The sequence below is a fragment of the Myotis nattereri genome (assembly GCF_964212035.1).
Source record: "Myotis nattereri genome assembly, chromosome: 5".
Classification (NCBI taxonomy): Eukaryota; Metazoa; Chordata; class Mammalia; order Chiroptera; family Vespertilionidae; genus Myotis; species Myotis nattereri.
The window spans coordinates 54,644,369-54,658,227 of NC_138080.1; the positions used below are offsets into that span (position 1 = coordinate 54,644,369).

At 36.2% G+C, this 13,859-nt stretch overlaps 1 protein-coding gene across 5 annotated transcripts in view; it reads left to right on the forward strand.

The window, feature by feature from the left end:
- LRBA (LPS responsive beige-like anchor protein) overlaps positions 1-13,859 on the forward strand; it is a gene marked incomplete at its 5' end in the record, with an annotated part of 554,145 nt that overhangs the window by 53,231 nt on the left and 487,055 nt on the right. For all 5 annotated transcript variants that reach the window (XM_081090942.1, XM_081090941.1, XM_081090943.1 and 2 more), the window contains 6 exons: positions 3,448-3,569; positions 3,658-3,784; positions 4,470-4,589; positions 7,043-7,189; positions 9,041-9,238; positions 9,418-9,551. In XM_081090942.1, coding sequence (XP_080947068.1) covers positions 3,448-3,569; positions 3,658-3,784; positions 4,470-4,589; positions 7,043-7,189; positions 9,041-9,238; positions 9,418-9,551 — 848 coding nt within the window. The remainder of the gene's footprint in view (positions 1-3,447; positions 3,570-3,657; positions 3,785-4,469; positions 4,590-7,042; positions 7,190-9,040; positions 9,239-9,417; positions 9,552-13,859) is intronic.

The following is a 13,859-nucleotide window of genomic DNA, read 5'->3' on the forward strand; positions in this document are numbered from 1 at the left end:
AGATATTTCAGCCTGTTATTTTTCTGAACTTACCTTTTATTCATTTTTTACTTTGGTTCTCATAATATCTTGCTTGTTAGACTTTCTGTAGCTAGGCAATACCTGTAAAAATAAAAGTGTTTTAAAAGAGTAATATTTGAATTTTTTACACAAAATGAAACTTCTTTTTTTGGAATTTTTTATTGCTCATATTGTTTTTGCTTTATATTTCCTTAATAAACATTTTAGATTTGAAGCTTTCCAGAGTAATTTGACTCTGTTGGCATTGAGCTTATCATTTGTCTTGAACATTAAAAATTTATTCACTTGAGATTAACCATTTTTAATGAATGTTATAATTTTATTATTTATAATTCTCTGAGACTATCATGTATCTGTTGCACTTACATGTGTCTTGAAATTGGGGCCATTAAGCTAGAAAGTTTTTGGAACTTACAGTGAATAGATATTTTAAATATATTTAGTGACTCATTTCTTTCCTTTAAACATAGATTTTAAAGGGAAGTTAAAATATTCATGGGTAAATTATTATTATTTTTTAATCCTACCTGAGGACATGCTTATTTACTTTAGAGATGGGGTTGAGGGAGGGAAGGTAGGAGGGAGGGAGGGAGGGAAGGAGAGAGAGAGAGAGGAGAGAGAGAGAGAAACATTGTTTGGTTGCCTTCTTTACTTGCCCTGGCTGGGGATCCAACCCAAAACCCAGTGTGTGCCTTGACCGGGAATTAAACCCACAACCTTTCAACCCACTCTGCCACATTGGCCAGGGCACCGATAAATGTTTTTACAAAACTTTCACATCTTCTATTTTTTTGGTGAGAGAGAACATATATACACAATGAATATGAATTTTATTTTTTTTTAATCCAACATTCTTTAAAATTAGCCTCTTGAAGCCACAATAGTATTATTACATAAATTTGGCTCTATGATGTTTTCATGTTTCACGCAATATTTTATAAATTTAAAAAGAATATATATGTGTATATGACATATAATTGTGTATGTGATAAACAAAGGCTTGTGTAATATGATTTTTTTAACAGATTTATTGAGCTATAATTGACATACTACACAATTCACTCATTTAAAGTGTATAATTGAATGGTGTGTGTTCACAGCTGTACAACCATCATTACAGTTAATTTTAGAACATTTCATCATCTCCCCAAAGAAAAACCGTATTCATCAACAGTCACTGTTCATTTCCCCCAAAATCCCAGGCCTAGGTACCCACTACTCTACTTTCTGTCTCTATGGGTTTGTGTATTCCGGACAATTCATACAAATGGAGTCATACAGTATGTTTGTGATTTTTTTTTTTTTCCACTTAGCATACTGTTTTCAGGGTCTGTTCATGTTGTAACATGTAGCAGTGCTTCATTCCTTTTTGTGACTAATATTCTAATGTAAAAATATACCTTGTTTTGTTTAATCATTCATTCACAAGTGGATATTTGAGTTGATTTCACTTTTTGGCAAGGCTGCAATGGGCTTTTGTGTACAAGGTTATGTGTGACATATGTTTTAATTCATCTTGTGTGTGTGTACCAAGAATGGAATTGCTGGGTCATATGGTGTATGTTGAACAATTTGAGGAATTTCCAGATTGTTTTCCACAATGGCAGTATCATTTCACAATCCCAGCAGCAATTTAGGAGGGTTCCAATTTCTTCACATGCTTGCCAAAACTTGTTAATGTCTGTCTTTTTTATTATAGCCATCATAGTGGGTGTGAAGTACTGTCTCGTTGTGGTTTTGATTTTCATGTTTTTAATGGCTAATGATGTTGAGCATCTTTACAAATATCTTTACTGGCTATTTGCATATCTTCTTTGGAGACATGTCTACAGATGTTTTGTTCATTTAAAATTTTTATTTCTCTTTTACGAATTGTGAGAGTTCTTTCTATATTCTGGTACATGTTACTTATCAGATACATGATTTGCAAATGTTTTCTTTCATTATTTTGCCTTTTCACTTTAAAAAAATATTTTTATTGATTTCAGAGAGGAAGGGAGAGGGAGAGATAGAAACATCAGTAATGAGAGAGAATAATTGATCGGCTGCCTCCTGCATGTTCCCCTGCTGGGGATCGAGCCTGCAACCTGGACATGTGCCCTGACCAGGCACATTGAACTGTGATCTCCTGGTTCATAGGTGGACACTCAACCACTGAGCCACACCGGCCAGGCTCTTTTCACTTTCTTGATGGTATCCTATAAAGCACAAAATTTTTTAATTTTAAATATGTCCAATTCATATATTTTTTATTTCGTTGTGTTTTGGTGCCGTAATTAGGAAACATTTTCCTAACCCAGTGTCATGAAGATTTACTCTAATTTTTTAATGAGAGTATTATAGTTTCAGTGTTTATATTCACATCTATGATCCTTTTGGGGTTAATTTTTATATCTGATGTAAGAAGTGGTCAACTTATCTCAGCACATTTGTTTAAAAAACTATCCTTTGCTTATTGATTTGTTTTGACAGACTTTTGAAAATCTACTGACCATGAATATAAGGTTTATTTTTGGGCTTTCTGTTCTATTCCATTGATCTGTATTTCTATCCTGTACCACACAGCTTCATTACAGTAGCTTTGTGCTGTAGGTTTTGAATTTTCTGTTAATTAGTACTCTCTAGTATTCTTCTTTTTTAAGATTCTGGGTCCCGTGGCATTACTATAATCTTTTAAATAAAAATTTAAAACAAGTCGTAAAGTCATGTATATAGTGACTTCTAAATACAGTTTAAAAGTGTGAAAAAAATGTTACAAATCCTCTTCAACTTTATATTTGTTGTTACAAAATAACATATTCCAAGCTTTTCCCTTAACTTTTAATTCCTTTTTTTGCGCATCTTTCCTGATTCTATTACCTTTACATTTCAACAACAAAGTTGCACTTTGCTATCACTACCTATCACTTTTATTTTTTTAATATATTTTATTGATTTTTTTTTTTTTTTTTTTTTTTACAGAGAGGAAGGGAGAGAGATAGAGAGTTAGAAACATCGATGAGAGAGAAACATCGATCAGCTGCCTCCTGCACATCTCCTACTGGGGATGTGCCCGCAACCCAGGTACATGCCCTTGACCGGAATCGAACCTGGGACCCTTCAGTCCGCAGGCCGACGCTCTATCCACTGAGCCAAACCGGTTTCGGCACCTATCACTTTTAATTGGAATCTCTTTGATATGCTCATTGTTATTTCATAAATAAAGCAAACAAATTAGTGTGCCCAGGAGGTCACATAGGGTGTTTCTAATGTTTGATTAAATATCTTTATTGCATATTTTAGAAATTATTAAAAGTCTTCTTCCAGAAAAGATTCTAGTTATTTTAATCATGACACAGAATAATAAGCATTATAAAATATCATTTTCATGATTTCACTAATAAAGTTTTTCATGTGAGTCAATAACTCAAAAAAAATTTTTTTTAGGCCATTGCATTACCTCCTATAGCCAAATGGCCATATCAGAATGGTTTTACATTTCATACCTGGCTTAGAATGGATCCTGTAAATAACATCAATGTGGATAAGGATAAACCCTATTTATATTGGTATGTATTTCTTTTCCTTAGTGTTAATTATCTTACTTTGAAAATGAGAAGGATATTTAGAGGTAAAATGAAAACCTATTCTCTATAGTTTCAGAACCAGCAAAGGTCTTGGTTATTCTGCTCACTTTGTTGGTGGCTGTTTGATTATAACTTCCATAAAGTCGAAAGGAAAAGGCTTTCAACACTGTGTGAAATTTGATTTCAAGCCACAAAAGGTATGTGATCTTCTGAGTCATAGTTGTGTTAACAAGTTATACTGGCCTTCAAGATGCTTTGTTTGAATATTATTGTCATAATATGTGGTATATCACAACTCTGTTAATATTGCTTCAGAAAATGAAGTGTAAATCACTGGACAGTTATTAATCTCTCTGATTTGGATAGTAAAAAGGGTGGGTATTTAGTTATTTATAGAGTTTAAGCAAAACACATGGTGACAATATCAATGGCAAAAATTTTAGTATTATTCCTACCAGTAGTAATATGTGTTGTCTTTAGTACTTTAAAACTTATAGATTAATAAGTGTTTTATAAAAAATGTGTATATATACATATATAGATAGTTGGGTATAAAGATAGATGGGTTGACAATTGTGGAATCTAGGTGGTGAGAAAGAGGGTATTTGTACTAAACTTTAAACTTTTGAGGGGTTTATTTGAAAATTTTCATAATAAAACATTGGAAAATAATTTCATGATTAAGTTCTTATCCTCTGAGAGCTCCCTTGATTAAATATTACAGAGGCTGAATATTGAATTTAATATAGTTAGTCATATTATTTTTTTCATTGTAATTTATCATTTAATTTGTACTAGTTATCATCAATGTGATTGAGTTATTAGAAGGATTAGTATCTATCCCCCCCCCCTCTCTTTTTTTAACTGTTCTTGCTTATTCAGTGGTATATGGTAACTATAGTGCACATTTATAACCGATGGAAGAACAGTGAGCTTCGGTGTTATGTGAACGGTGAGCTAGCTTCCTATGGAGAGATAACATGGTTTGTCAACACCAGTGATGTAAGTAGTTTGAAATGTTAAGATGAAAAAAAAAATTATTTTAAAAGCATGAACTTTTCAAATAAATATATTTTACATTGAATATAAATTTTAGAATACTACAGTGGTGTGTTTTTATAGCCTTAGTTTGTCTATCATGTTTTAAAATTTTTATTTTTATTGTTGATAGTATAACAGGTATCTCCCATTTGCCCCCCTCTTTGCCCACCTCTTCCCAGCCCCTACCCTCCTTTCTCTCCTCCCCTGGCTTTCACCACACTGTTTTCTGTGAGCATGGGCTATGCATATATGTTTGTTAGCTAATCTCTTCAAGAATAGAACTGTGTTAATGTGTTACATAAGGTATTACTCAGTTCTTGCTATAAAATTATTCTGTATAGGGTAGAGATAAAGATTTATAGGAAACATTGGGCATATCTTGAAAGTGTATGTCATTGGTCCATTGTTCAAATTAAATGTGTGAGATTTACTACAGGGTTCTGATAATTTTATAAATGAGTTAGATGATGCATACTTACAAATTTTGCATATAATATGTAGCTGTTATAGGTAACTATCAAGTTATAATGTTTTCAGGATTCAAAAAAAGATCCATATGTTAGAATTAAATTTAAATATCTTCAACCCCCAGGTTATATTCTTAAAAGAAAATTTAAGAAATACAGGTCAGCCCTGTTGGCATGGCTCAGTGGTTGAGTGTTGACCTATGAACCAAGAGGTCACTGGTTCAGTTCCCAGTTAGGGCACATGCATGGGTTTCGGGCTCAATCCCCAGTGTGGGCGCGTAGGAGGCAGCTGATCAATGATTCTCTCTCATTATTGATGTTTCCATCTCCCTCTCCCTTCCTCTCTGAAATAAATAAAAATACATTAATAAAATAAAAAAAGGAAGAAATGTAGACCAGGGAAATGAATACAAAGTGTGTATCACCCATTCACCATTAGCTCCTTTTATTTTTATATTTTCTTTAAAATTTACCTTTATTGTTGAAAGTATGTCCCCTTTCTTCCCCTGTTAACCCCCTTCACCACGCTCCCACCCAACTCCTCCTTTTATGTATATCTTATGCTATATGTATTTACGTATTTATAATGCTAGTCTTAAGAGCTCAGGTTGTTGTAACAGATTAGGTTTGAATATCAGCTCTTTGAATATCTGTCACTTAATGATTATATGACCTTCCTTAATCTATTAGACCTCAGTTTTCTCCACCTAAAAATGGGTATAAAATATTATCTATCTCAGAAGATTAATGTGATTAAATGAGATACTGTTCAAAGATCCACTAGCAGACTGCTCAATAACTTTTCTCATTATTATATTGTTTTTTAAACCTGTTTTTTCCTCACATTAAACTTTATGAAGTGCTTCTTGCATTACAGGCATTGTAATAAATATCTTTATTTTCTAAAAGCCCCAATGTTGCAAGATAAGTACTATTTTAATCTCCATTTTACAGATGAGACTGAAGCACAGAGAGGTTAGGTAACTTGCCAAGATCAGCAGCATGGTTTGTCTTTAGAAACCAAGTGCTAACATATTCCCTAAGGTCAATATGTGTTTTTCAGCATTCTTTCTAATAGTTTCTAGGTATACAATGATACTTTCAAAGAGATATGAACAACTTTACTTCTTGTCCTCTGTTGTACACATGGGTTTTCTTAAATGTGGTCTTTGCAACCTGGACATTGTTAAAAGGATTTTTTTTTTTTTAGAAGAAAAAAATACACCTGCCTTTCTGGATTTATACATTTCTTTTGAGGGATTGCCTCTATTCCCATGACTTTACTCATCATCTATATCTTGATGTCTGCAAAAAGCTGTCTAAAATTTTATTTAATATTAAGACTATATGTGAAATCAATATTCTATATATAAATCATTCCTCCTGCCAACAAAAACCTTGGGATTTTCTTGCATTAGAACACTAATGTGGTGGAAAGTTTTGTTGTATTTTGTTAAAAAAGAAAATAAAACCACACTATCCAGTGCAAAAAAAATCTGCTTTTACAGTTTTAACTTTTCACTAAACCTATAAAACCCTGTTGACAGTTGTTTCTCTGTTCACATTAGCTCACAGTAAAGGCAGATTCATTATGTCCCAAACTTAGCTCTTGATTTTCCTCCTTGTTCCAAAGCCTGCTCTTCTGTCTGGTTCTGGGATTATCCAGTTATGAACCTTCAGAGTTCATAATGAAATCTCTGACTGTTTCCTACATTTACTTTGTCATGAAGTTTTGATTTTTCTAATTTTGTAAATGTGTCTTATCTTCTTTTCTGTGAGATATTTCTTGATCACTACAACAGATGGGAAAGAATGAAGTGTAATGGCTAAATGAATTATTTTAATCTATTTGTATTATAGTTTAGAATGAACATTTGTACCAATTTAGGTTGTTATTTCTGGAGAAGGTAATTTTTTCCTAATACAATTTTCTGTGTTCTTTCACAGACTTTTGACAAATGTTTCCTGGGCTCGTCAGAAACAGCAGATGCTAATAGAGTATTCTGTGGTCAGATGACTGCAGTGTACCTTTTTAGTGAAGCTCTTAATGCAGCTCAGATCTTTGCTATTTATCAGTTGGGCCTGGGATACAAGGTACTTTACTTGCTGTTCACTGCTTAACCAGTATTAGTTGAGCTTGATTCAAAGGTGGGGGATGCATGGGGCAACTTACTTTGGCTTGCAGCCTGTGTATGTCAAAGTAATCATGGGCACCACAGGGAAGTCACAGGAGTCCAAAGGGTACTTTAACTTTTTGAGGGAAATACAGTATACTTGTCACATGTGGGGCAGTAGCTCAAGTTTCAACTTTAGATCATGTTGCATTTCTTGTAATGATATTAATCTTTGCACAGCTAAGTTTTCAATAGTTACTGAGATAGAAAGCTATGTGGGACCTCTGGCTCCTAACTGTACTCCTAACTGCTCTCCCCTGCTGGCCTGATCGCCCCTAACCGTCTCTGCCTCGGCCCTGCCACCATGGCTTTGTCCTGAAGGTCGTTCGGAAGATGTCCAGTCTAATTAGCATATTACCCTTTCATTAGTATAGATAGCCAAGAAGTTGAAGTAACCTAATTGTCCATGAACAAATGAGTAAAGAAAATATGGTATTACATACAATGGAATATTAATTAGCTTTAAAAAGAAGGAACTCTGTCACATAGAGTAACATGGTGAATCTTAAGAACATTATGCCAGTCGCAAAAAGACAAACACTCTATGATTCCACTTAAACAAGTTACATAAAGTAATGAAACTCATAGAATTAGAAAGTAGAATGGTGGTTGCCAGGGAATGGGGGAGATGGAAATGAACTGGGTATTGAATTTCAGTTTGGCAAGATTTAACAGGCCTAGAGATTTGTTGTATAATGTGCATATAGTTAATACTACCATACTTATCCTATCTAATAAAAGGGCAATATGCAAATTAACCATCACTCCATCACAAAAGATGACAGGCCCATAACCACAAGATGGTGGTGCCCAGTCCTCCCAGCCCCGCCGGAGTCCGCCAGTCCTGGTGGGGCGGCCGCTGAGAGTGGGCAGCGTGAGTGGCCTGGCGGAATGCTTGCTTCGTCGCCGTGGCAACGAGGCAAGGGTTCCATCCCGGCCGTGGAGGGCCTTTGGGCAGGGGACAAGGAGTGGCTGGGTTGGGGGGGAATGCGTTGTTGCCCTGCAGATGGGCCTCTGGGCTGTGGAGAGCCTCTGCACAGCGGGTGTGGAGTGGCCAGGCGCTGCAGAGAGCTACTGGCACACAGATTCGTGCGCAGGGCTACTAGTCTATATAATAAAAGCCTAACAACCGTTATGATGGAACAACCAGAACGATCAATCACTATGATGCACACTGACCACCAGGGGACAGATGCTCAATGCAGGAGCTGCCCCCTGGTGGTTAGTGCACCCCCACAGGGGGAGCGCTGCTCAGCCAGAAGCCGGGCTTACAGCTGGCGAGCACAGCAGCGGTGAGGGAGTGCAGCTCTCTCTTGTCTCTGCAGCATTGCTAAGGAGCAGTGAGCCAAGCGGTAAGCAAGTGGATGGTAAGGAGCAAGGGGCCTGGACTGTGAGAGGTCGCAGGCCAGGCTAAAGCCCCCCCACCCACCAGTGCATGTATTTCGTGCACCGGGCCTCTAGTAGACTTATAAAATTTATCATCTTAACTATTTTGTGCTTTTTACCAAAGATTTTAAATACTGACACAATAAAGACAAAATACTCTGTATATATACTGTTCTACAGTTTTTTAAAATATAAGATTTTTCCATTATATTTTTAACATGAATTCAGCCCACTTCAGAATTAAATGTGCAAGCTCATCCTAGTTGATAGTGTTAAGAAAATGATCAGTGGTGTGTCTCCTTAAATTTTTTAATCTGTGGTGCTTTGTATCTGGATTTTCTTTTTGTGGCATTCTATCTTAACTCTTCTACTTTTTTATTTTTAGGGTACATTTAAATTCAAAACAGAAAGTGATCTGTTCCTTGCTGAGCATCACAAACTTTTATTGTATGATGGCAAACTCTCTAGTGCCATTGCATTCACATACAATCCACGTGCTACAGATGCCCAGCTATGCCTGGAATCATCTCCTAAGGACAACCCTTCAATTTTTGTTCATTCACCACATGCACTCATGCTCCAGGTACTAGCTAGAATCTTTTAAAATATTTTTAATGGTAACTTTTGATGTTTTATTGATGTGTATTTGGTAGCTTCTATTAAATACATGCAATGTACCATTCTATTGTCCTATTATGCTTTATTTTTAATTGTTTTGGAAATGAAATCATTGGAATGTTTATGGTTCTTCTATTTTATAAGGATGTGAAGGCAGTTTTAACACATTCCATCCAAAGTGCTATGCATTCAATTGGAGGGATACAAGTGCTATTTCCGCTTTTTGCACAGTTGGATTATAGGCAGTACTTATCTGAGGAGGTTGACTTGACTATATGGTGAGTGCCTTTGTTTTTTTTTCATTAATTTGTTGTGAGTTACTGTCATTATCGTCCAGTTGCACAGTAATTTTTCTGCCTTTTAAATTTGTTGTATGGTTAAAAAAAGAATATAATTCAAAGAAACTTGTGAACTATAAATGTTATTACAAATTCATATCAATAATAATAGTATTGATTTAAATTATTCCTTATCAGTAGGAAATATAGAAGCTCTAAAAGATTTTTTTTTTTTTTTTGCCCGGCTGGCATAGCTTAGTGGTTGAGGGTTGACCTATGAACCAGGAAGTCACAGTTCGATTTTTGGACAGGGCTCATGCCTGGGTTGCAGTCTGGATCCCCAGTGTGGGGCATGCAGGAGACAGCCAATCAATTATTCTCTCTCTCATAATTGATGTTTCTCTCTCTCTCCCCCTTCCTCTCTGAAATCAATAAAAATATATTAAAAAAATAAAAAGTTGTTTTTTAATAAAGTTAGAAATAATGGATTTATCAGAAATAAATACATTTTTGTATAATCTAATTAAAAATTTTTAAATTGTTATTTGGCAGTGACTTCTGGGAATTTAGCTTTTCATATTTATTGATTGCATGTAATTAAAATCTAAAATTTTGATGTTCTATAATAGGTGCTTTAATCTTTTTTATTAGATTTTTTGTTGGGTACATTTTGTCTTCTGTATTGTAGTGTTTGAGTCTAAACAGGCAGAGACTTATTAATTCTAGGACAAGTTATAAAGCTTTGAAGAGGATGTCTAAATGAATTTTTCATGATTTTGTAGTCTAGTGAAACTATTTACAGTAAAATAATTACATTTAATTTATTATTTGAGTAATTTAGAGGAGTTTCCCATTGTCCCTTTTGAACATCTTTCTCTAATTTTTGCTTTTATATATAACTTGAAGTCTACTACCATTGCATATATTTAATAATGTAATAATTTTTTCCAGAGTATTTTTAGGAAACAAAATGACTTTTTCTTTTTAAATAGGAATGAAGTATCAAATCTAGTATTTGTTGATTTTAGAAAGTGAAAATGATTCTTGACATATTACTACTTCATAATTTTTTTTTTTTTACATCCTGGTCTAAAATCTTTGTTATAAAGCTTAGTTATTATTTTTTTAATTGGTTATCTTTTTCTCTTCTGCATCTTTATTGGAATTGCTGATAGTTAAAAGCAATTTTGTGGAGGAGGCTGATTGCCAGTCATGTTTTCTCTTTTTTTGTGGGAAAGTCTCAGAGCCTTTGGAAAAAAGGCAACAGCTGACCTTATTTCATTCCATTTCAGGTATCTCTAAAAGTTGTTAGGATGGAAGCATGGCTATTCAATTTTAAAGTCTTTTCAACTGCTTGTTGAATTCTGATTTTCCTGTTGGGATAATGAACACAGTTCTTAGTGTTTGAGGATTTCAGTTTGTCTTCAACTTAAATGTTTTCTATTTTTTTAAATTGATTTTTAAAGAGAAACAGGAAGGAGAAAGAGGATGGAAAGAGACAGATCAATTTGTTATCCCACCATTTATGCATCCATTGGTTATTTTTGTATGTGCTGGGACAATGCTCGAACCGACTGAGCTACCTGGCCAGGCTCAACTTTACTTTCTTATAATCTCTTTTCTGAACCCTGTGCTCTATTCAAAGTAGGCCAGTCTGGAATCCTAACACTTTTAAAAAAAAAATCTTTATTGTTCAGATTATTACAGTTGTCCCTCTTTTTCCCCCCCATAGCTCCCCTCCATCCAGTTCCCACCCCACCCCGTGCCCTTACACCCCCAACTGTCCTCCTCCATAGGTGTACAATTTTTGTCCAGTCTCTTCCCGCACTCCCCAAACCCCCTTCCCCCCAAGAATTGTCAGTCCACTCCCTTTCTATGCCCCTGATTCTATTATATTCACCAGTTTATTCTGTTCATCAGATTTTTTTTTATTCACTTGATATTTAGATTCACTTGATGGATATGTAGTTGTTGTCACTTTGTTGTTCATAATTTTTATCTTTACCTTTTTCTTCTTCTTCCTCTTCTTAAAGAATACCCTTCAGCATTTCATATAATACTGGTTTGGTGGTGATGAACTCCTTTAGCTTTTTCTTGTCTGTGAAGCTCTTTATCTGACCTTCAATTCTAAATGATAGCTTTCCTGGGTAGAGTAATCTTGGTTGTAGGTTCTTGCTATTCATCACTTTGAATATTTCTTATCATTCCTTTCTGGCCTGCATAGTTTTTGTTGAGAAATCAGCTGACAGTAGTATGGGTACTCCCTTGTAGGTAACTGACTTTATTTCTCTTGCTGCTTTTAAGATTCTCTCTTTGTCTTTTGCCCTGGCATTTTAATTATGATATGTCTTGGTATGGTCCTCTTTGGATTCCCCTTGTTTGTGGTTCTCTGCACTTCCTGGACTTGTAAGTCTATTTCTTTTACCAGGTAGGGGGAGTTTTCTGTCATTATTTCTTCAAATAGGTTTTCAATATCTTGCTCTCTCTTCTTCCGGCACCCCCATAATTTGGATGTTGGTATGCTTGAAGTTGTCCCAGAGGCTCCTTACACTATCTTCATATTTTTGGATTCTTTTTTCTTTTCCAGTTGGGTGTTTTTTGCTTCTTCATATTTCAAATCTTTGACTTGATTCTTGGGATCCTTTAGTCTGCTATTGGATCTCTGTATATTATTCTTTATTTCAGTCAGTGTATGCTTAATTTCTAATTGGTCCTTTTTCATATCCTTAAGGGTCTCACTAAATTTCTCGGAGGTTTCTAGAAGATTATTGAGTAACCTTATAACCGTGGTTTTGAACTCTATCCAGTAGTTTGCTGTCCTCCATTTCTTTTGTTTGTGACATGTTTCTTTGTCTCCGCATTTTGGCTGCTTCCCTGTGTTGATAGAGTGGCTTTGAGGGCTAGGTGTCCTATAGGGCCCAGTGGCTCAGCCTACCTAATTACCTGAGGTGGACACCCTTTGTGGGCTGTGTGCACCGTCTTGTTGTAGTTAAGCCTTGATTGCTGTTGGTATTACTGGGAGGAATTGACCACCAGGCCAGTTGGCTGTGAGGACCAGCTGTGTCTACAGTGGAAGAACTGCTGTGCTGGAGACACCCTTATGGGGCAGGACTTGCTTCAGTGGGGCTTTGGTGCTCACTGAGTCTGCCCCTTGAGTGTGTCTCTTATGGATGTGAAGAGTTTTAATCTGGTATGGTCTCACGCTGATCACTGGGTACACTGGCTCTTGGATTTCCAAGGAGGTGCAGTCAGCCACTGACTGAGGCCACCCAGCAGGAGCTATAGAGAGATCTGCAGATTCCTCCTCTTTGTTTGGAGTTTGGAAGTGCTCAGATGAGGCCCAGCTGTGAAGCAATGGAAGCTGCTGTAGAGCCTTAGGCCTTCTTTTGGAATCTTTGGCACTCTTTGATTCAGCAGCAATTTGTTAGGTTTTAGATTGCAAAAGAACAGGCCATTCATATGCAAAAGCCTCTGCTTATCGCATAGGCTTTGGGTTGTAAATTGTGTGGGGTTGTAAATTGTGTGGGGCGGGGTCTCAGGGAATCACCAGAGCAGAGCAAACAGCAATGGCTGCCAGTCAGCCCTGCCTCAGAGAGGTCCCCGGGTCTCTGTGTCCTATGGCCCCGTGCAGGAACAATGATTGCTGCAAGCACCTCTGCGAAGCTGCCCTTGTGTTCCTGTCCTGATGCCAGACAGTTCAGTGTCTCCCCATATGAGCCTGGGTCCTCAGAGTCTCACCTGGAACTGGAGTTCAGAGCAATCGGGAGTTTGTATCTCCCTCCCGATTGAAAAAGACAACAGTGTACCCAGTTGCCAGCCCGTTTCCTCGCGTGCCTCTCTCTACCTCCGCCCTTCCGCACCTCTGCACCTCCTATCCGTTTCAATGCGCTTTTCTCTTTCCTTCTAGTTGTAGAACTTCCACTCAGCCAACCTTACCATGGTTCTGGATGATATCCGTTTTGTCTTTTAGTTGTAGTTTTGATTTGGTTGTGCGAAGCAGCAAGCACAGGTGTGTACCTATGCCGCCATCTTGGTTCCTCCAATCCTAACACATTTTGAGGATTTCTACCCTAGTCTGTTTGCTCCATGTATCTTTTTTAATGCCTTTATATACTTAATGTTCGCCATTTTATTGGTTTTGGTCATTACTTATTTTTTGTGCATGTTTGTCATATTGTTTCTAAGTAATTCACTTATTTACATGTTTGTGATACAATATAGGAAATTAGTATTTGAGTAAATCCTAATTACATTAAAATTCTAGTCCTGGAATAATGTTGAGGCAGTTTTAGTAGAACTTATATTTCC